This window comes from Rhincodon typus, chromosome 10, assembly GCF_021869965.1.
Source record: "Rhincodon typus isolate 14 chromosome 10, sRhiTyp1.1, whole genome shotgun sequence".
Classification (NCBI taxonomy): domain Eukaryota; kingdom Metazoa; phylum Chordata; class Chondrichthyes; order Orectolobiformes; family Rhincodontidae; genus Rhincodon; species Rhincodon typus.
This window is the reverse complement of record NC_063341.1, coordinates 57,476,102-57,500,524: the sequence shown is the minus strand read 5'-3', so window position 1 is coordinate 57,500,524 and position 24,423 is coordinate 57,476,102. Positions and strand designations below refer to the sequence as shown.

Sequence of the window (24,423 nt, the reverse complement as noted above, 5' to 3'; positions counted from 1 at the left end):
TTGGCCTGCTGTGTTCATCCAGCTCTACACCTTGTTATCTCAGATTCTCCAGCATCGGCAGTTCCTACTATCTCTGCTTTTTTTTTTTCTGTTGATTTAATTTGTCATTATGAATGTTCATGCAAAAGGAAAGATTGTGCTGGAATAGTTGTTTGCTGTTTAGGTGGTAGTCTACTTTCTTTCAGGAATAAAAACAGAAAGTATGACAAAACTCAGCAGGTCTTGCTGTGTCTGTGGAGAGAGAAACAGTTAATATCATATTGGACATCTTTCAAAGCCATGAGAATGTAACAAGATTTATGGGAGATTTCTTTGATAAGTTTGAAACCAATCATTTTGGATGTATTCATAATCAGTGGAAGAGATTTCCTAATAAATTTTGTTGTCTCTAGTTGTAAAGGAGGAGGAAACTATTTAAAGTGTTTCAGACATTACTTACCCTGGTCTGTTCTAAGAATATCCACTTAACCTGCATATTTACAGATGCTTCATTTTCATTATTCTCCAGTTAGAAAAATATACAAATATCACACTGGAGTACAGGACCGGAAATTAGAGCAAAATCATAATTGCCGTTTTGGAAATCAAGTTATCATGTTCCTTGATCTGTTGCAGTACCTCAGCTCTTTTTCTGCTGTTGGCTGTATTAGATCTTTTCACTGTGTCTTACACTGGGCATGTATAAGGAAACAAATAGGTTAGTGATAGGGGACTCTTGTGCACTGTGGCAGTGTCACTATCCCTGGGAGGACCCAGATTGATGTATCATAACATGTTTGAAAAAGTTGATCAAATAACAGCTAAATGTTGTTGCTACCATTCAATCCAACACGTATATCATGAAATATTACCGCACAGGTTGGAGGGCCATAATGAAATCACCCGAAACACTTTCTTTATTCATTCATGGGATGAAGGGGTTGCTGGCTAGGCAGCATTTATTGCCCATCCCGAATTGCCTAGGGGGCAGTTAAGAGTCAACCACATTGTTGTGGATCAGTACTCTGTAGGCCAGACCAGGTAAGGATGACAGTTTCCTTCCCTACAGGACATTAGTGAACCAGATGGGTTTTTGCCCAACAATCAACAATGGATTCATGGTCATCATTCGACTCTTAATTCCAGATATTTATTGAATTCAAATTCCACCATCTGCTGTGGCAGGATTCAAACCCAGGTCCCCAGAACATTATCTGGGTCTCTGAAAATTAACACTAGTTAATTACCACTAGTCCATCGCCTCCCCATGGCTTTATTTTTCTGGATGAATAAAATTAACAAGTTATGCTAAACCTGTATAAAAGCCATACTTAGATATTGTGTGCAGTTCTGGTCACCATATTAAAGAAAGATGAGAGAGGCACTCCATATGGTGCAGACAAGATTTACAAGGATAATACCCAGAAATGTGTGGGTTTTACATTTCAGCAAAAGATTCACGAACTTGAATTTGTTTTTTGCTGACTATATTTTTCACCCATAATATATTTATTTGTTTGTCCATGAGATGCGGCCATCAGTGATTCCTAATTACCCAGTTGGAAGTTATGAGTCATCCCTATTGCTGTAGGTCTGGAGTTTACAGCTAAGGACAGCAGATTTCCTTTACGACATATTTTTGCCTACTTCATGCCTGCTACAGCTCCATGTTTACTTTCAGTGACTGGCGTACAAGGACACGCAGGTTTCGTTTCACCTCCCCCTTTCCCAAGCTGTCGCCATTCTGACAATAATATGCCTTCCTAAATTGCACCAAAATGATTAACTGATTTGGCTGGATGGCCAGTTTGTGATGCAGAATGATGCGAACCATGTGGGTTCAATGTCTACACCAGCTCAGGTTACCATAATGAACTCTGCTTTTCAACCTTGCCTCTCACTTGAGGCGTGGTGGCCCTCAACCCCTTAAACTACCATCAGTCATCTCTAATGAGAAAGCAGCCCTATAGTCTAGCAGGACTATGGTGAATTTATCTTCATCATGCAGTGTTCCAAAAGTATTTTGCATATGGCAAGCTGTACACTTTTTCCCAAGCACAGATTCAAACCAATAGAAGTAAAATAGCAAAGAGGACAGTTGCAATTTTTACAGTACCCATACTCGCTATGGATAAGGTCTTGGAAAAAATCTGTTCTCCTGTCCAATCCATTTTTGTATCAAGGATTATCCAAAATTTATTTACCTAACCAATTAGTGGTGAATTTCTCATCACAACCTCTCAGTGTTATCATTAAAGGCTGGAATATTTCTATGTAAATTGGACAAAAGATTTTTTCTCAGTCAATTTAAACCACAGCTGTTTGTAATTTGTGGTGTTAGTTTGATCATTGTAGACATGACCTGATGGATTTTAAAATACTGTATGATTAATATTGCTATAGTTTCATCAGCACTGTCTTGTTATGGCCATTTTTGTAGTTTATTGAATGTTTGTCTTCAGTTTTGACCTTATGTTTTTTCCTTATTTGTTATTCTGATAAATATAATTAAAATTTATATATGCATTCAATCAAAAAGCTATACTTATATTCAGAAATTGACTGTTGAATAATTCAGTAATTAATTGCAATGTTTAGCATTGCTGTTATTGCACAAGCAGATGACTAAGAAACCTAATTTGTTTATAGCTTTTGGATATGTCAATTGACTTATAATCAGTGAGATGAATAAAGATATAATGTAGTGGATAAATTTGTAAAATTTCTATCTCCTTTTGCAGCTTCTTACATATTTTCCAGTTTCTAAGTACCTTAGGATCTAATGAGTCAGTTTTAGATTCTGTTAAGAATTTTGATGCGTAGCATTCCTTCTGCGTCCTTTGCAAATTTTTTAAAAGGAACAAATCTTTATGGTTTTGGAGCTGACATTTCTCTTCTTTTGAGTGCTCCCTTCAACATAATTCCTTGTATCTCCTTGATCTAGCACACTTCAGTTTTGTGTTGCATACATAAAAATAGCAAAGACATCTATCCTTCCTGAGAAGTTGCTGTTATTCGTCCATCAGTTGAGGAACCTGTGTGGCCCATGAGAATAAATAAACTCATAACAATCTGCAGGTAATTTAGCTGATTTGTACTATGAAACTACAGCATTGTTGTGCAAGCTTCATATTTAATAATTTTTGAGGATTTGAGTTTGAAGGATGACGAAGATCTTGGAACTTTTTTTATGGTTCAATGAAAAGACACATTCGAACTTGTTTGAAAAAAAAGTCATTTCTTGAAAACCACATAGGTCCATATAATTTCTGTTTATTTGCTTGAACTCACTTCGGGGAAAACGCCTGATCGATTTGATAAGTGAGAGAGAGCTGGTTCTGTTTGGAGCTTGTTTGGATTTTCAGTAGGGGAGAAGATGAGTGAAAGAAAGAAGCTTCCCAGCTCAGCTGTGCTGTTTCCAAAAAAACAACCTGTGTGAGTCTACTGTAGTAATTGCAGCCATGGTCTAGCTGCTTTCACATGAGAAGCCTCTGAAAAAGTTTGTCGATATTTTTAAATGACTGCATTTAGAAAGATCCCCAGTATGTATCATCTATCATTGTGTGCCAGAACATCAGACTGGCAGCCCCTCAAACACCTGAACTCTTGTCCTTTTTGCCTTGAAGAGCTAAGGCATGTTGCCTATAAGTATATTTTATAATTGAATGTCTCAGTTACAATTGTCTGTTAACCAATTCTGCACTTTTGTGGAATAAATTTTGTTTTATTATAAATCTTGTGTTTATGAAAGAAACCTGGTTGATGGATCTTGTTATTGTAAGTCGAAAACAGAGAAAGGATACAATTGGTATATTGGGAACTGGATAAAATAATTCAATTTGTGTGGTGATATGTGGAGTTGTGAGACAAGAGAAAGACAGTGCACCCCCCATCTTGGTTATTACAGTGTCCACTTGAGTAATAGTTAATCTGGTGTAAAGGTCATACCCTAAATTTTAGCCAAAATATGGTCCATTTTAATTTACCTTGCACATAGGCCGACAACTAACTTTTAGCCAAAAAGTGCTGACAACTTTGAGTATACCAGCCACTCACTGCTGAATCATCACCATTGGTAGCTGTTCAGCTCTTAGTGTTTGCACACATATTTTTGGCTCCTTTTGTGCTATATTTGTGGTGGGATTAGCGGGAACAGTCTTCAATCTGTCGAAAAGGGTGGATTTGAACCTTTGCAAAATGTTACTGTTGTGAAAGTTGAACCACTATTTTTTGATTAAAAATATAGCCTTAGAAACCTGACTTTTACATGAGTATATAAAAGTAGTCCTCATTTAACACTGCCAATTTAATGTTATTTCACTTTAATATTGCTAATGGGAACTGTAGTCTTGTTGAATTTTATTTTAATGTTGTTCCCTGCATGAGCTCATCTCTAACTCTAACTCTTTGACTATAACCCCAACATTCTTTGCGTATTATTCTTTTCTACACAGATAATCATCCAGTGTTCTCTTGAATGCATTAATGGAACCTGCCTCTACTACATTTTCAGTTCATTCCATACCCTAACTACTTGCTGAGTGAAAAAGTCCTTCCTCAATTCTCTTGCTGTTTTTGCACTTTAACCTATGCACTCATGTCCTTGTTCCCTTTTTCAAGCAGGAACAATTTCTCGCATTCTATGCCATTCTGCCTCATAATTTGCGAAACCTTTATCAGACATCCTGTTATCCTTCTCTTCAAGGAAAACTGTTTCAACTTCTTCAATATATCATCATGACTGAAGTTTCTTATCCCTGGAACCATTCTTGTAAACTGCCTTTGCCCTCTCTACAATGTGGTTATATCCTTCCTATGTGGCACCTCCGACTGTATACAATACACCACCTGAGGTCTAACATGTGTCTTGTCCAAGTTCAACATCACTTCCTTGCTCTTCGACTATAGTAGTACAGCTGAGGATACATTATGCTTTAGTTACTGTTTTCTCGACCTGTCCTGCCACCTTCAATGATTTGTGCACATATACACCCAGATCCTTCTGCTCCTGCACCTCATTTAGAATTGTACCCCCCATTTTATAGCATCTTTCAATTTTTTCCCTATCAAAATGCATGATCTCACACTTCTGTCCATTGAAAGGTTATAATCTCAGGAATACTTCCTGTGCCACATACCAGTGAGACTAGAAATAAGAAAATAGTACCGTTAAATACAAGGCTAAAGAACTGGTGGAGGAGGGAGGGCTTCACATATGTGAACCATTGGAATGCCTTCTGGGGCATGTTAGAAGGATAGGTTACACCTGAACTGGAGGGGCACTAATATCCTGGCAGGGACATTTGCTAATGCCACTGGAAGGTTTAAACTAGTGCAGTAGATGATGGGAACCACAGCAATAGGCCAGCAAGTAAAATGACTAAGGAGTCAGAGACTAAGGCCAGTAAGACAGGGGAAGAACAGACAGAGAGAGCTTACTGAACATGGAAGGACTGGTAGCCTGAGATGGATTTAGAATCATAGTGTTGTACAGCACAGAAACAGACCCTTCAGTCCAACTGGTCCATGCTGACCAGATATCATAAATTAATCTAGTCCTATTTACCAGCATTTGACCATATCCTTCTAAAGCCTTCCTATTCATATACCCATCCAGATGCCTTTTAAATGTATTATTGACGTGTCTCCACCACCACCTCTGGCAAGGAATATGACAGGTAAGGCTTGGATTAATACATAGAACATTAATACATATTGTAGCTATTGCAGCAACTTGGTTGAGAGAAAGTGAGAGATAAGACTGGCAGCTTAAAGTTCATGATTTAGATGTTTCTGGTGAGAGAGAGAGGGATTAGAAGAGATGGGGAGTTGCTTTAACAATGAGGGAGAGTGTCATAGCTGCACTGAGAGAGGACACCTTGGAGGGCTCATCCAGCAAGGCCATTTGGGTAGAGCTCAGGAATGGAAGAGCACAGTCACTTAGATGAGATTGTACTACAGGCTTCCCAACAACCAGCAAGTGAAAGAAGAACAGATTTGTGGACAGGTTATGGAAAACTGTAAAAACAGCAGGGTTATTGTGGTGGGTGATTTTATTTTCCCATATATTGACTGGGACTCACTTAGTGGTGGGGGTATCTCTTAGGTGATTCCAGGATAGTTTTTTGAAACAATATGTAAATAGTCCAATTAGGGAAGGGGCCATACAAGATCTGGTATGGGGAATGGTTCCCGCCAGATGATCAAAGTCTCAGTGGGGGACCATTTCAGGAACAATGACGATAATTATGTAAGTTACTTATGGATGAGGTTAAGAGTAGTCCTCAGGTGAAAGTACTAAACTGGGGAGAGGCTAACTACCACAATGTTCGGCAGAAACTGGGGAATATAGATTGGGGGTGATTGTTTGAGGGTAAATCCACACGTAGCATTTGGAAATCTTTCAAAGGCCAGTAAATTAGAATTCAGGACTAGCATATCCATGTGAAAATGAAGGATAAGGATGCCCTGATTCATGATCCCAAGATGACAAGAGAAATTGAGAGCTTAGTCAAAAATAAAAAGGAGGCATACATAAGGTTTAGGAAACAGAAGGCAGACAGAGCCCTTGAAGAATACAAAGACAGCACGGAAGAACTCAAACAGGGAATTAGGAGCGCCAAAAGGTGCCATGAAATGCCTTTGGCAAACAGGGTTAAAGAAAATCACAAGGCATTTTATACATATATGAAGGAACAAGAGGATGGCTAGGGAAAGGGTACGTCCGCTCAAGGACAAAGGAAGGAATGTATACATGGAGCAGAGGAAGTGGGTGAGGACCTTATTGAATATTTTTCATCAGTATTCACAAAAGCGAAGGACATGGTGGGTGGTGAGTCTTGGGTGGGTCTGTTGATATTCTAGGGAATGTCAACATAAAAAAGGAGGAGGTGTTGGGTGTTGTCAAAAGGATTCAGGTAGGCAATACCCCAAGACCTGATGGTATCTATCCTAGAATGCCGAGAGAGGCAGGTGAGGAAATTACTGGGACCTTGGACGAAATCTTTGTATCTTCTGTAGACACAATAGAGCTCCCAGAGGACTGAAGAATAGCCAACATTTTTTTTTAATTTAAGAAGGGCAACAGGGATAATCTGAAAAATTGCAGGCCTGTGAGGTTTGTGCCAGTGGTCAGGAAATTATTGGAGAAGATTCTTAGGGATATGATACATTCATATTTGGAAAAGTATGGACTTATTAGCGACAGACAGCCTGGGTTTATCCAGGGAAGGTCATGTCTCACAAACTTGATTGAGTTTTTTGAAGAAGTGACAAAGATACTTGATGAGAGTAGGATGATATATGTTGTGTATATAGATTTTGAAGGCCTTTGACAAGGTTCCTCATGACAGGCTGATACAAAAGGCGAAGACATATGGGATTGCAGTGAGTTGGTAACATGGATACAGAACTGGCTTCGTCATAGAAGATAAAGAGTTGGCCGGAGATCTGTGGCCAGTGGTGTTTGGCAGGGATTACTGCTGGGATCCCTGTTGTTTGTAATATATATAAATGATTTGGAGGAGAATCTAGGTTGCCTGATTAGTAAGTTTGTGGGCGTCACAAAGATTGGGAGAGCTACATGTAGTGAAGAGGATTGCCAGAGGATACAGCAGGATAGAGATAGGCTGGAGACTTGGGTGGAGAAATGGCAAATGGACTTTAATCTGAACAAATGTGAGGTGATGCATTTTGGAAGATCTATTGCAGGAGGGAAGCACACAGTAAATGGCAGAACCCTTAGTGGCATCAACATACAGAAGGATCTAGGCAGACAGGTCTACAGTTCCTTGAAAGTGGCAACAGAAATCGATAAGGTGGTCAAGGTGGCATCTTTGCTTTCATTGTTCAATGCATAGAGTATAAAAATTGGGAAGTCACGTTACAGCTGCATGGAACTTTAGTTAAGCCACATTTGAAATACTGTACACAGTTATGGTCAGCGCACTACCAGAAAGCTATGGAGGCTTTGAAGAGGCTACACAAATAGTTTACCAGATTTTTGCCTAGTTTGGAGAATTTTAACTAATGAGGAGAAATTGGATAACCTTTATTGTCACATGTAATCAAATGAGTATAATGAAAATTTTTCAAGTCATCAGTCACAGCACCATATCAGGTACAAAGTACCTTGTTGCAGATTCTTCACTACATGTTCTTAAGAAAAATAAAGAAATAAAACATCCAGCACCATAGATCGTAGGCATAAATTAGAAAATAGAGAAGTAAAAAGTTCAAAACAACAGTCTTTCCAACCCATTCCATGCTAGCCTCTAGCTCCCAGTCCGTGCCAGGCCTTGACTCTGGACTGTGCCAGGCTTCACCTTGAGGCTCTCAAGGCTAGGAGACTGCTCTGGAATCACCTGAAGGCCAGAAGTCCATGCTGAGGTCATGCCGGGCCGAAGGACCGCCATGGACCACAGAAAGACCACCATGCCGGGCTGCTGAGAGATCGTCATGTGGGGCTGGGAGACCATCACGCCACACTGGGAGACCACCAGGCCGAAAGGATGCCTCATCGGGTCCATGCTGAGGCTGGGAGGTAAGAGTGTCTCCAAGAAAGAAGAAGAGAGAAAAATAAGACAAAAAGAAACAGATGGGGCAGGTGAGCTCCAGCTGAAGCATCCTACTCTGCTGCCATCTTGGAAAGAGAAAGGAGGTGGTGCAGAGTGAGTTAACATAGAGTTCAGGAGAGAGCGGACTGAAGCATGGACTAGAAGGTTTCATAAAGTTTGATACGCATCTGTAGATCCAAATTGGAAGCTCACTCACCCAATCAAGTTTATTGGTGGCACTGTTATAGTGGAACGTGGATTGTGTACAGGCAGAATGATTTTGGTTTAAAAAGACATTATTTTGTTTTCTGCCGTGGCAGGATTCAAACCCGGGTCCCCGGGATATTATCTGGGTCTCTAGGTTAACAGTCCAGTGACAATACCACTAGGCCATTGCCTTCCCTAATGTGTCATGTGTCGGTACATCTTGGTGGGTTGAAGGGCTTGTTCCTGTGCTGTGTTGTACTGTTCTTTGAAATTCATCTGCCACCAATCTGCCCACTCCATCAATTTGTCTAGATCCTTCTGGAGTTTTACACTGCCGTCCTCACAGTTTACAATTCTTCCAATTTTAGTGTTACCTGCAAACTTTGAAATTGTCTCCTGCATACCAAGGTCTTGATCATCAATAGATTTCAGGAAAAACAAATGTCCCAATATCGATCCCTGGGAAACTCCATTACAGGTGTTCCTCCTGCCCAAAAATTATCCATTGTTTCTTATCACTCAGCTAATTTTGTATCCATGTTGATATTGACCCTTTAATTCATGACTAATAACCATCCTCACAAGTCTTTTTGTGGCACTATATCAAATGCCTTCTGAAAGTCCATGTACGCCATATCAAAACAGTTACTATTGTCAAGCCTTTTTGTATTATCTCTTCAAAGATATCTCCAACAAGTTAATTAAACATATTTCCCTTTGAGACTTCCATGCTAACTCTTCCTAATCAATCCACTTTCTTCCAGGGAACTACTCACTCATTGTCTCTAGAATCTTCCCACACTGAAGTTAAACTGCTTGGCTTACCCTTTCAACTTTTCTCCAACAAGGCTGTAATCTTCGCAATTCTCCAGTGTTTTGGCACCCTGCAGATTCTGGAGAAGACTAAAAGATTGTGGCCAGTGCCCCTACAATTTTCACTTTCAAACTTCCGTCAATATCCTTGAATGCATCTCATCCAGTCCTGGTGCCTTGTCAACAGTCTATCCAACACTTATGCCCTATCAATTTTTAATCCTTCTGGTGACTGAGAACCCTCCTCTGTCGCCATGGTCTGAATGGCATCTCTCTCTTTAATAAAGACAGATACAAAGTATTATTTTGTAAATTAATTTCTAAAATAGATCTGTAAGTTGTGCCATTTTTGTTCCTTAGTTTTCATCAAATTGATTATATCCTTGCACCCTTTGAGACATCGTCTATCTTGAATTCACCTTAACCAACACTGCTACCTCTTTGCCTTTCCTTCCTCATCTGAATACCTTGTACCCTGAAATATTTAACAGTCAGTCTTGCCCTCCCTTGAGCCAGGCTTCTGTTATCACCATTACATCAAAATTCCAAGGGGCAATCTGCACGTGTAACTCCCCAATCTTATTTACTGTTTTCCATGCATTTGCATAATACACAGTAACTCTGATTTAGACTTAATTTTTTTCTTCCTTGCTATGACTTCACTCCTACCTTGCTTTTGTCTGTGCTCTTTCAATTTGCATATCTGAGTATTCTAAGCTGAAGTGCTGGGTCCCTGATCCTGAGCGTCAATATATCCTCTTACTACCTCCTCTCTCTCCCCTGTCCTTCCCGGATCCTCAGCCTCAGTATATCCTCTTGTATCCTTATCTATTGCCTTTCTTGCTCTGTTACATAGAAACTTAGCAACAAAGAACGTAGAAACCAGAACTGGCCATTCAGTATGATCATCGCTGATCATTCTGCTTAGTGCCATGTTTTGCTTTTGCTCCATACCTTTTGATCTCTTTAGTCGTAAGGCCTATATCTAACTACCTCTTGAAAACATTCAGTGCTTTGATCTCAACCACTTTCTGTGGCAAAGAATTCTCTGGGTGAAGACACTTCTCCATAATCTTTGTTCTAAAAGGCCTACAATGTCCTTAGCCTGTGTTGAAGCTGAAGTGTTTGGCCTCAATATATCTTCTTACTATCTCCTTTCTCACTGCTGTATTGAAGCTGAAATGCGAGCCCTGATCTTGAGCCTGTCTCGCTGTTGTATTGAAGCTGAGATGAAAAGAAATTGGAGTCACTGAGTTTGCAATTCATTGAAAGTGAAGAGGACACATGAAAGTAGGTTCGGAAGTTTTCCTTTCAAGTCATTCAGTCCACATATTCATTCATTTTCCCTAAATTTGTGCAAAAGCATAAATGACGGAATCATATACGTGGCTCTGTGACACTTGTATGCTAATCACTGAAAGCCAGCAATGTTTATTGCAGCAACTCCCAGTAATTCAGACACATATGGTCTAAAAGTAGCTGTAACTGAGTGGCTATTCATGCACAGAGTTTACTGTTCTGCTGTCAGATTGTGCTCCTGCTGTGACACAAGGTGATAGTTCTTCCTCTATTTGGTTTGTTTGAGACACAGCTTCATAAGTTCAGATTTGGGCTGCATTATAAGTCTCAATACCTTGTCCATCACCCCTCCACCATATAAACGTGGATAAAACACTAAGTTTCCAGGAATGCATTCCTGTCTGATGGGGATGTTTTCTAGTAAAATTTATTTAAAAATGCTGGATTAGTTGCTGTCAGGGTGTGTGGAGAATAGCAGTCTCCATGACCTTAGGGAGGGACAGAAAAATGGAGCCAAACCAGGACTCCGATCATTGTAAGTAATTGCTGCTGGAAACTGTGTGTGTAATTGGAGGAAGAATTTTGATAAACATTTCATAAACTCAGGTGTTGACAGGCTGTTTAAATCACTGACAAATCAACATGGATCTCAGTATATGGACAAAATGCAAAATGTAATATTCACTTAACCATTTTGAGTAAATATGTGTTGAGTCATTAAACTCAGCATATCCAGTGGGGTCACAAAAAGTTGGGACTGGGGTTAATGAAACCAGATGGTAGAAGTGGCTGTGCTACTACAGTCAAACCATGTGTCCAAACCCAATTTCCACTCCTACATCAATACAATGCAGTTTCCTTGAGATGAGGGTAATTCCTGTTAGATTAATTTGTAATGTTGCTCATCCTATCTTGATGAAGCAATGGAGTATAAAGGAAGCTACTCTGCTTAAACTTAGTTCAGTTTTTTCTTTGGAGTTTGAGTTTGTGAAACTGAACAGGAGATATCTGTTTGTAAGTAGGTAATTACTATTTCATGTTTTTTTTATTTCATTTTATTTAAAGTTCACTTCAAGTTTCAATTTTCGGGAATGAAACCACAACTTTAAATTGGGACCATTGATTGAATGGTGCATTAAATAATTTGAAACAAATGATGTCAAGAATATATGGTATTAAAAAGATTATCAGATGATTTGAATTAAGAGGAAGTATTGCATTTAATGTTCCCAATATGGTCAATATGGTTAGGGGTAAAAAATTTTGTATTTTTCCATATTATCAAGATCCTTATCCATTTGTCAGTCACAGCCCATGGATGTTTGGATTTATGAAATGCCTGTCAATATCCCCTTTTACTGTTGATACATCGTTTGAAGCTGAGCTGAAACTGGTGTCAAAGCCCAGAGATGACACCTGGTGGTGGTTAATCACAAAGGTGATTCTGCCAAGAGACTTCCCATGTGTGCACTTGTCTTCACAGCTGTTGTTCTGTATGATATTTGCAGTTCTTTTCCTGTCAAAAGCCTGTGATCAAGGCTTTTTATTCCCACAGTACATACAGTACTGCCAGAACTTTGAACTAGGAATGTATCTGACAGCAGTGATTATGTTTGAAAAGACTTGCAGTCTTTTTTTTAATCAATTTTGCTCTTCAACTAATAGGAGTTACTCGTAATTTGTCTCTCTTTCCCCAACCGTAGAATGGAGAGAGGCCATTTTGAATATCGAATCGTAGTAGATATCATGTAGCAGAACAGGCTGAAACCTGGAACTGATCCAAAAATAATTGATCACAAATCTAAAATACAATGTAAATACTTTTAGAGTAAATCTAAGTGCTCATATTTAGAGTACAGCTCCATTTGTTGCAAGTCACTCATATCCCAGTGTCAGTTGACGAATGGCACCAACTTTTGAGGCTCCAAATCAGCAGAATGCATACAGAAACCTTTGGGCATCAATGTAAATGCAGAAAGCCTGAAACAGTGTATAATTGAATGAATGTGCTGTTGTGTCATCTTTGATTTGTGTTTTATCTGAGCAGAGTTTGAAATAACTTTTTGTAAGGCAAGAGAAATTTAAGACAATCTAAATTTATATATGTATTAGTTGATCTTCTTGACATTGAAAAATGAGCAACGAATGACACTGCTTGTTTCGAAAATTAAGTATTATAAAAATGTAGCTGTTTACATAAACATGATTTGTTTCCATGATACCTGTTCTTAAGTGTGTTTTGATTTTCATAAAGCTTTTTTGAGTTACGTTTTGCTGGTTCAGTTTATTTGATTTGCCTTTTCACTTATATCTTTGTGTTTCAGTTGCAATTCAGGCTTAGTAGAAAATAATTACTTTGCTGAGAGCAGACTGAAGTTACAGTTTTGTTTTGCAATTATAATTTGTGTTAAATCAACCTAGTCTTATCCACATTATACTTCGATGTGACTGTTGAATTTATTTCCTATGAAAATTGGGATGTCCCAACTATCAACCTTTCTATATCTTAGTTTTATAGAGAATTTCTATCTTTTTGATTTGATTTTCTAGTTTTTAGATTTCAAAGTGAAAAGATCTGGTTGGTATTGGTCTATGGAATATACTCAATATACAGTCCTGATCAGGCATAATGACCTTTTACAAGCAGTGCTTATACTTTTTGCAGTGAAGAGTAGTTAGCTTTTGGAAAATTGCTTGAAAATACTTTTCTGGGTTCCATAATGCAATTATTGTGTTTTCAAAGTCAAATTCATGTTTTTGATTAGGTGGTGAGGGTTGTTGGGCGAAGAATAAGTGCTGATTATTGTTTGTATTTTGTCATGATGTTTACCTGATTTACTTTAAAAAAGGGAAGGTGTACTTTTAAGTTTTGTCAGATAACAATGAATTCTGACTTTGCACAAAGTATATAGAATTTTGAAAGTTCCATACTTTATCCTATTAGCCTCAAATTTACACATATCCTCCATTTCAGGTAGTTCTGCAATGTGCTGCAACTCCAAGTGACCTTGTGTTCACACTACAAACGTTACAGAGTGAATGTAAGCTAGCAGTGTATGTGCGAGCTTTGTACCATACCTCTCTGCAGTAAATAAGAAAGCTCCTTAAAATACTCCAGTTTTCTAAATACATTTTCCCATTAAATAATTCTTCCTATTAAGACTGTTCATAGAGTTGAGATGTACAACACAGAAACAGACCTTTTGGTCTAACTCTTCTATGCCGACCAGACGTTCTAAATTAATCTAGTCCCATTTGCCAGAATTTGGTCCATATTCCTCTAAACCCTGCCTATTCATATACCCATCCAGATGCCTTTTAAATATTGTAATTGTACCAGACTCCACCACTTCCTCTGGCAGTTCATTCCATACACTCATCACCCTCTGTGTGAAAAGTTCCCCCTTTAAGTCCCTTTTAAATCTTTCCTCTCTTCCCTGAAACATTTGCCCTCTAGTTTTGGACTCCCCTACCCGGTGGAAAAGACCTTGACTATTCACCCTATCCATGCTCCTCATGATTTTATAAACCTCCATAAGATCACCCCTCAGCCTGTGATGATTCAGGGAGAATAGCCGCAGCCTATTCAACCTCTCCCTATAGCTCAAACCCTTGCAACATCCTTCTAAATCTTGTCCAACCCTTTCAAGTTTAATATTAAATGCTATTCCCTCAAAAGTTTGCTTTACAGAACTCAAATTTCTTCGTAATTTTTTATCCATCCTGGTTTGCTAATTTCAAAGTTGACATAATTTTATGATGATGTGATTTCAAATGTATCCAATTTGTATTTGACTTGCTGTTACATCATTAGCCAGCTCCTAATGCATACAGAAGGTTTTCACTGTAATTCCAAGTCTATGTCAGAAAGTTAGAAATTGTGCGCAAAATGCATGTGCTTGCAAGAGAGAGCCATGGGATCAACAACAAACTACCCCATCTCAAGTAATGGTCCCTGATCAAAAGGATGAAAACTATAATTCTGATGGACCAGTCCAAAACTTGGAATTTAGCTTTTTCAAAAAAAATTCTTATGGATATCAGGAATTAAATCAACAACATTTTTGAAATAATTCAGAAAAAGTGATATCAGTCATCATCTTTTCCTATCCTGAACTCATGCTGGAAAAATTCAGTGCAATTAGAGCATAAACCAGACAATGAGAATGTTGCACTCACCCTCAAGCCTCTTGGCTGTCATGGTCAAATGTCAGCCTGTGTGCCTGATCCTCATTGTCAATTCTAGCTTTGAATGATTTCATAGATATGAAATGAGGATATAATTTGGCTCTAGGTGATTATTTGGTTCACTAACTATTAAGGTTTACTGTCCATTCACATGGAATTTTATGTTCTATACAAGAGGTATATAAGATGAAAAGCAGAAAGCAATGATAAGCCAATAATCTATAAAGTAGTATTGAGGACATTAGAAAAATAGTGCAGAGTCAATAGAATGTTTCCTGATGTAGGGAAATGAGGCTGGTGTTTTCCGCTATTACTTCTAAGTGAGAGGGCAGGTGTCAAAAGACTTAGCTACTCACCATCGCCGCTAAAGAGAATGCCTCCTCAATCAATGGCAATCAGGTATTTATTTAAGCAGTGATCTGGTGGGCCTCTCAGCCAAACATGCTGGAGGATAATGATGTCCTGCCCTGATTTGAGCTGTAGTACCATTGAAAAACTGCAGGCTGTACAGAAGTGCTGAAAACCAAGGGCATGTGGAAAATAAGTGATCTGCTGCTAAAATCATGAGGTGGGGGATGCAGGGCAAGCATCATACTTCCAACCCATCCACGTCCCTGACTGCCACTAGAATGGAACAGATGATGCTTCGATCCAACAGACAGTTGTCCTGTTGCAACAGTTGGGAAGGCTGTCATTTTTCTTACCTGCCTGGAACAAGTTAATTGGGTCGATTGCGTGCTGAAGCCCTTATGTGATTGTTAATTGATCCTGAAGGGCTTCAGTTGGAAGCAGTTTCGAAGATTAAGCTTGGCCTTCCCATCCAGAACTTAATTTCCTGAGGTGAAGAGAAGATGCGGCATGGATTTCTCTCGTGCCAACCCATATGAGCATTTGCCTTTCCTGATACTTTCCCTGCCACTTCCAAGGAAGTGAAAATTCCAGCCACAAATGCAAAGAAAGACTTTAAAATACTGGGGCAATTGCAATCCTAGTTGCATTAAAGCAGCATAGATTCTGGAAATATCAGAGGACAGGATAAGTAAAAGCATAAACATAAAACAAATAATACTTAACAAGCTCAGCAAGTCAAGCCATGTCTGTAGCGAGAGAGAAAACATTACTATTTCTTGATTCTTGACTTGACAAGCAAATCAAAGGGTATGGGGTTGACAGGAAAGTAGAGGCTACAGTCAAATCAGACATTCAAGTGACAGAGCAATGTGAGTGACAGCGCAAAGTCAAAGGGATGAATGGCCTGCTTCTACTTCAAATTCATTTGTTCACTTGTTTCCACTTGTCAACATCATGGGATCAAGAACAAGAGATCATAGATAAAAGCGGGGAAGCAAGACAGTTGCCCTTTTTTTTCTTGAATAGCCTCATGGAATCTTTTATTAGATCTCTATGTCAGTCATCATTAACTCGTGTACTGTCCATGGCAATGCCTCTAACCAATCAAAGTCCACTTTCCAACCAATCAGCTTTCTTTTCTCATACAGTATAAATGTTGTTTTCCTCTGTGTTGACGTTTCTTGCAAATTGTTCAGATGAGTGCAAAACAATTTTTTCCCAGTAGTGTTCAAGTTCAGCACTGTCAGATGGTGAAAAGTAAATCTGTTAAAGCATTTGTTGACTTATTGTTTATAAACCTAAATTAGTGGTTACATTTTAACAACTCATGAACAAAGTTAATGAAAATCAGGAAAGTGATAACAGTTGATCTTTTAAACCATTGGTTGATATGCACCATTCAGTGCAGGCAGATCTTGCTTTAATGTATGAATTTCTGCATACCTTATTATCTTCATATTTGCATGAATGAGGTTCATTCTGCCTGCAGTGTTCTGTAATAGTTCTAATTCTGCGATGATTTTAATTCTGCTGCACAGATCACTTGTGTTTAGATTTTTGTTTTAATGTAAAATCCAGGCAGTCAGACACATCTACAATATTCTGATTATTTGCAGCTTTGCCAACTTTTACCCGAATCCCTGTGGATCAGATTGGAATTTCTGGAGGAGTGGCTTCATTTGTGTGCCAAGCAGTAGCAGAGCCTAAACCTCGTATCACTTGGATGAAAAAAGGCAAGAAAGTCAGCTCTCAGCGCTTTGAGGTAAGATTCTGACCCTTAAATACTTAAATATAAAGGTTGGATGAAACCAGGCTTAACGAGCCATAGATATTGAATGTTAATTTACACGATAGAATTGTGACAGTAATTTACATTTTTTTTTGGCTGACAGATTGATACTTTGAGAAATTCATTACCCTGTTTAACACAAAAGTCACATGACACCAGGTTATAGTCCGAAAGGTTTATTTGAAATCACAGGCTTTTGGAGCACAGCCCCTTCCGCCAGGTGAAGTGAGAGAGGAGAGCACACAGACACAGAATTTCGAGGCAGAGAGATCAAAAGATCTTAACTGGTGTGAATAGACTGTCAAATAATAAGGCTATGCAGGTGACCAAGAGTGTCAGATGGTGTGAGTAAAGTGTGAACAGCTGAATAACAAGCAAAGGGATGACCTATAATCTGATTAAATGAGGCAGAGAGATAATTGCAAAAAATTAAAAATAAGGTGATGCTGGAGACAGACCAAATGACTGGAATAACATGATAGGCATAAGAGTCACATGGCGAGGGTCACACCATTTGTATGATCTTTTGATCTTTCTGCCCTTGATCTCTCTCTGCCTATAAATTCTGTGTCTGTGTGCTCTTCTCTCTCACTTCACCTGACGAAGGAGATGCACTCCGAAAGCTTGTGAATTCAAATAAACCTGTTAGACTATAACTTACTGATGTGTGATTTCTGACTTTGTCCATCCTAGTCTAACACTGGCACCTCCACACCATGTTTAATTCATCTGAAGTGTTTTATTTGCCAATTATGGAGTGCACTCATTTAATTTAGTCCAAAAGTGCAGTTTAGCAGAACTTGAGGCTTGGGAGCCCTCCAATCTATAAAGAGATACCAAACAAAAAACCAAGAACTGCAGATGCTGGAAATCTGAAACAAAAACAGAAATTGCTGGAGAAACTCAGCGGGTCTGGCAGTATCTGTGGAGAAAAAGCAGAGTCAATATTTCACGTTCATTTACCCTTCTTCTTCAGAACCTTCTTCGAGTTCCTGATTTTGCTGAGTTGCTAAGTTACTCCAGCAATTTCTGATTTTGTATGAAGAGATACCACTGGAGTTTAACTTGGTAAAACTGTGCAGCTTACAAAGAACATAAGAAATTGGAGCAGAGTAGGACCTTTCGATTCTTTGAGCCTGCTCCACCATTTAATTTGATCATGGCTATTACTTCAATATTGTTTCCTTGCTCTATCCCCCTATCTCTTTAATGTTTTTAACATGTAGAAATCTAGCAATCTTAGTCTCACCAGAGATCCTCAGACAGCACCTTCCAAACCCTTGACCACTTCCTATAGAATGACAAGGCCAGCAGACACATAGGAACACCACCACCTGCAAGTTTCCATCCAAGCCATTCACCATCCTGACTTGGAAACATATTGCCATTCCTTTAGTGTCACTGGGTCAAAATCCTGGAATTCCATCCCTAGTGGCATCATGGGTCAACTCAGAGCAGGTGACTGCAGTGGTTCAAGAAGGCAGCTCATCACCACCTTCTCAAGGGCAACTAGTGATGGACAATAAAGGCTGGTCAGCCCATGACGCCCACATACCACAAATTAATTTTAAAAAGTCTTGATTATACTCAATGACTGAGACTCTGCAGCTCTCTGAGATGGAGAATTTCGAAGATTCACTATCCTCCTCCTCTCAGTCTTAGTGGTCTGCTGCTTAATCTGAGACTGCACCCCCTGATTCACGACCCTCAACCAAAGGAAACATTCTTCTTATCTGCAGAGAATATAGACCCAGTCTATTCAGTCTGTCCTCATAGGATGTCCCTCCATCCCAGGAATTAGTTCAGTGAACTTTTGTAAGTATATCAATGACAGTATATCATTCCTTAGGTAAGGAGATGAAAACTGTACACAAAACACTGTATGATCTCACCAAGGTTCTATGTAATTGAAGTAAGATGTAGGAAATTTCATGAAAACGTTTCTCATAAAGTGATGGAAGGTGTCATCAATAGAGATATCAAGCAGCACCTGTTTAGCAACAACCTGTTCACTGATGCCCAGTTTGGGTTCTGCCAAGGTCATTCAGTTCCTGATCTCATTCCAGCCTTGTTTCAAGTGGACAAAAGAGCTGAATTCCAGAAGTGAGGTGAAAGTGACAACCCTTTACATCAAGGAGAACCAGTAAAACTGGAATCAATGGGAATCAGGAGCAAATCTCCACTGGTTGGATTCATACCTGACATAGGAAGATGACTCTGGTTGTCAGAGGTTGCTTCAACTTAACATTTGTCAGCCCAAGCCTGAATATTATCCAGGCCTTGTTGCATTTGAACATGAGCTGTTTCAGCATCTGAGGGATCATGAATGGTGTTGAACATTGTTTAATCATCGGCGAACATCCATACATCTGATTTTATCATGGAATTGATTGAGGTCATTGATGAAGCAGCTGAAGATGGTTCAGTCGAGGACACTACTCTGAGGGACTCCTGTAGAGATGTTCTGGAGCTGAGATGACTGACCTCCAACAACCACAACCATCTTCCATGTGCCAGGCATAACTCCAACCATTGGAGAGTTTTCTCCCGATACCCATTGATTCCAGTTTTGCAAGGGCTTTTTAATGCCACACTCTGTCGATTGCAGCCTTGATGTCAAGAGGTGTCACTCTGACCTCACCTTGAATTCAGCTGTTTTGTCCACATTTGAACCAAAGCTGTAATGAGCTGAGTGGCCCTGGCAGAACCCAAACTGGCCGTCACTCAGCAGATTATTGCTGAGCAGTGTTTGATAACACTGTTGATGACACCTTTCATCACTTTATGAAGACAGTTTTCATGAATTTGGTTTTTATTCCCCTAAGCTTAGAGGGTGAAAAAAAATCAAAGTGTTTTAAATGATGGAAAAAATTTGTTAGGATAGGTACAAAAAAGCTATTTCCTGTAGTAGGCTGCACAATCTTGGTTATTTTACTGAACAGCAGCATAATCGAATTCATCTAACTCTTGATTCCTCCTTGAGCATGTGTAAAAATTCTACATTAGCAGAGTGTGCGCATGCCTTTGACACACAAGCACACTTGCTTGGAACAGGGAGTAGTAGAACTGACACAGGGCTGAGATCTCTAATACTCCAGCTAATGCTACTATTGTTACATTCTTAGACATTTCCATATCCAACATATTAATGGCCATCATACAAGTCAAGTTAGGTTAGTTAACAAATAATCAGATTCCTAAAAGCAGTAATCTATTTGTAAATTATCAACTATTTCAACTGTTGCTTTAGCACTTCAACTCATTCTGTTCACTGAATGAATTGATCACAGCTAAGCTTGATCTTGTCCGCGCCAAGTGTCTACATATTCAAGTATTTTGCAAGAGTCATGACTGGTTAGCAAGCAGGTGTGTTTAAAACTGTGACAGAAAATAGCCGAATCTCTGGGGAATTTCAGATTCATATGACATGTTGCATTAGGTAGTATCTTTACTTGTCGTTTGAACTGCTATTGATCCACAAGTAATCTAAACCAACATTTATTGATGATTCTACATGCATCCTAATGACTAGCATTTTGGAACAAGTAAGGGGACATTTGCTGGACATATGATTGAACAACATCAGCTTTGTGGACACTTGAAAAATCTTTTCTATGGCTCCCAATAGAGAGGTCTTCTTTGACCCCTTCTATTAGTTATGTGTTCAATTAGGTGTTCGTTATTTGATTTCCAGGTTATAGAATTTGATGATGGCACTGGATCAGTGCTTCGAATTCAACCACTAAGAGCACCACGAGATGAAGCAATCTATGAGTGCACAGCAGCAAATAGCGTTGGACAAATAACAAGAAGTGCCAAACTAACAGTACTAGCAGGTAAGAATATTTTTTCCGTTTGTTGTAGCATTTAATTTGTTAATACAACACCAAATCTCATCGTACTGCCAACAGAGTTAGTATATAACTGTCATTTAGCTATTAACATGATGTGGATGTGCACATTTAATGATGGGAGAGGTCAGTTGAAAATAAAGTATTTAACTTGATATAATAATGCAGAACTATACAGAAATGGGAGGAGTCAAGATTATTAAAGACAGACCATAAGACAATGAAAGCAACAACGGGTAATTTCAGAGACATAAATAAGTCTCTTCTAGTTGCATTTTGAGTTTAATGCTGCAAGAGATTTTGCAGCAGAAATGTCTATTCATTTTGCAAGCTATTTACCCTGTTCATTTCAGACTAATAATGCAGGTATCCAGAATTATTATGGCCTCATTGATTCCATGGATCTGACCCTTATTATTCAGTTGATTTTAGGGCAGCACAGTGACTCAGTGGTAAGCACTGATGCCTCACAGTGCCAGGCACTTGGGTTTGATTCCACTCCCAGGAGACTGTGGGAGTTTGCACATTCTCCCCGTGCCTACGTGGGTTTCCTCCAGGTGCTCCTCGGAAAGTCAATGTGGACCTGGACTGAATGGCCTGCTTCCACTCTGTAGGGATTCTGTAATTTAGAATTGCATTTTCTTGAGGTGAGCCCATACCACTCATTACATGAAGTGAACATGAATATCTATAGAGATAGCATGTAAACCTGCTGAGGATCTATTGCATTTGTATATATGTATTGTATCTTGTACTGAATATGGTTTTATTATGAGAGGTTTACAATCCAATGTCATTTATTATATCTACAGATATGTCTATATATAGATTTATTTGGAGAATAATTATTTCACATCACCAATTCCATTCCTGTCCCAGGCAACTGATTTTGACTGAAACAGATTATTTGCAGCCTCAGGGTCATATTTGGCTCTGAGATGAACTTGTGACCACCAATATATTGCATCACCAAAACCACCTACTTCCATATCGTGCCTCACCTCAAAGTACCTACAATATGCCTAGATTTTATTATTCCAATGCTGTCCTAACCTGGCTCCATCTTCCATCCTACATAAAATTGCAGTCACCCAAAACTCTCGTGTTTGGTGACAACCCTGTGGGAGGTGGCAATGTAGAACCCTATCATAACTTAGGAAGAGATGGAGAGATGTGAAAAAAGAAGTGTGCAAAATGGGAAGGAAATGGTAAATCTCAACGAAGGGGAATCCTTGTTTGAAGAAAGAGGAAGACCTATCTGAAGTGTTGTTGCGAAGGTATCATTGCTGGAACAGTTGTGACTGAGATGTAGAAATTGCATAATAGAATAAAATTTTTCCAGGAAGCTGGGTGAGAATTAGTGTAAAGATAGTGTGAAGACAGATGTGGAATCAGAGTCTTATAATTGACAGTTGTTAGTTGACAGCCTATCCCCAGCAATTGGGATCAAGAAGTTGTTAAAGGGGAACTTAAACGTGAGAATAATATCTGGTGGTTTGTCTAGAGTAATGTGCAGCTTTAAAGCACATTTTCTGATGCGTACTGTATCACTTTGGCTGTATTTCATTCACTTTATTAATTGCTGCTACACAGTAGCTGAGAACATGAAATGTAGAACTACTACTAGCCCTGGATATTTTTCAGTTTCATGCTCTGCTATGTAACTAAGTACAGTAATACAATAATCACACAGCACTAAACTTCATCTTCTAGTATCCTACCCGCTTAAAAGTTTTGTTTAGAACCTTGGCCACAGCTCTCAAAATTGACAAGTTTGGATTAGGCTCAAACACTTAGCATTCTTATATGCTGTTGGAACATAAGAAAAGAAGTAAGCCATTCATGCTTTAATCCTCTCTTGTAATTGATGAGATGATGACTGATTATTTTCATTCCCTATAGCTGCTTTGAGTCTACTTCTTTTTACATCTCTGTTGAACAAAATTCTATCAATATAATAAAATTAAAAAAAACTGCAAGTTCTAGAGTTCTGAAACACCCAAAGACAGAATATTCTGTAAAGGGGTCACTGGACTCATTGGAACATAGGAATAGGTGTAGGCCATTCAGTCCCTCAAGGCTGTTCCGTCATTCAGTGAGATCATGGCTGATCTGTGGTTTAACTCCATATACCTGCCTTTGGCCCATATCCCTTGTTACCTTTGCTTAACAAATATTTATCAATCTCAGGTTTAAAGTTGACAACTGATACAGCATTCATTGCTGGTTGTAAAGGAGATTCTCCAACAATTTCTGTTTTATGTTTCAAAACTCTATCAATCTCTGAAAATTTTTAAGTCCCAACACTAATACTTTTCGAATATTTGTTTCTAACATATAATTTGCCCATTAAAAAGCGGGTGGATGCTGTTGCCATAAATTAATCTGAAGTATAGTCTAAATTCAGTAATTTGCATTACATAAGATTATAGAGATAAAATGGGGTTTTCCTTGATTCTTGGGAAAAATTGAAGACTGTTGTGGAAATGCAGGCGTTTTCTGAACCTACATCTGGGTAGTTGCTTATATAATGTCACAGTGGGACGTACATGACTGTGTTTTCTCCCACCACCCACATGTCATACCCTAATAATGTATTCATAGATGGCGAGTAGATTTGTCCCATGAATTCAGATACCCTTTGTTCTCCCACTTGCTATTGTTTCCTGATAGCACTTTCTTTTTTCTCATCCTTAACTCTGGATTCCTCTTCCAAGTATAAGCTTGACTTGGCTTTGAGCAAGTTGTAGTCATAACTCAGGACTTAACTGCGTAAACTAGGCTGACATTTCAGCTGAGTACTCTTGAAAATGCGGATGTTTTCAAGGGGCCTTCTTTCAGATGATTCATTGATAAAGTCTTGATCTTCCTTTTCAATTGATCTTGGTTCAGTTATAAGAATTAGGGTAGTTCTTTATCGCAGTCAACTTTCATGCCTCAGCTATTGCCACTTAAGATAGATTATCTGGATAAGCATTTCATTTGTTTTTGGTGTCCTGCTATGTAAAATGTCATGGTCATACAGTCGTAGAGGTCTACAGCACAGAAAAGGTTCTGAAAAAGGGTCACCGGACCTGAAACCTTGACTCTGCTTTCTCTCCACAGATGCTGCGAGACCTGCTGAGTTTCTCTAGCAATTTTTGTTTCCGAGTCTATTCAATTTCTCTTCAAAACTAAAATTCTCTAGCCCAGCAACATCTGGTAAATCTCCTCTGCATCCTCTTCAGTGCAGTCACATCCCTCCTAGAATGTGGATTGCAGAACTGCACATAATACTCCAGTTGTTGCCAAACCAACTTTTTATCCAGTTGCGATGTAACTTCCTTGCTCTTCAAATCTATGCTAATAAAGGCAAGCATCCTCTCTGCCTTCTTAACCACTTTATCTGCCA

The 24,423-nt window shown here is 38.9% G+C and overlaps 1 protein-coding gene across 1 annotated transcript in view; it reads left to right on the top strand.

The window, feature by feature from the left end:
* Window positions 1-24,423, top strand: part of ptprfa (protein tyrosine phosphatase receptor type Fa) — a 490,838-nt gene that overhangs the window by 177,653 nt on the left and 288,762 nt on the right. The window contains exons 3-4 of the mRNA XM_048601537.1: window positions 17,009-17,154; window positions 20,876-21,017. Of these exons, the coding sequence (XP_048457494.1) occupies window positions 17,009-17,154; window positions 20,876-21,017 (288 nt within the window). The remainder of the gene's footprint in view (window positions 1-17,008; window positions 17,155-20,875; window positions 21,018-24,423) is intronic.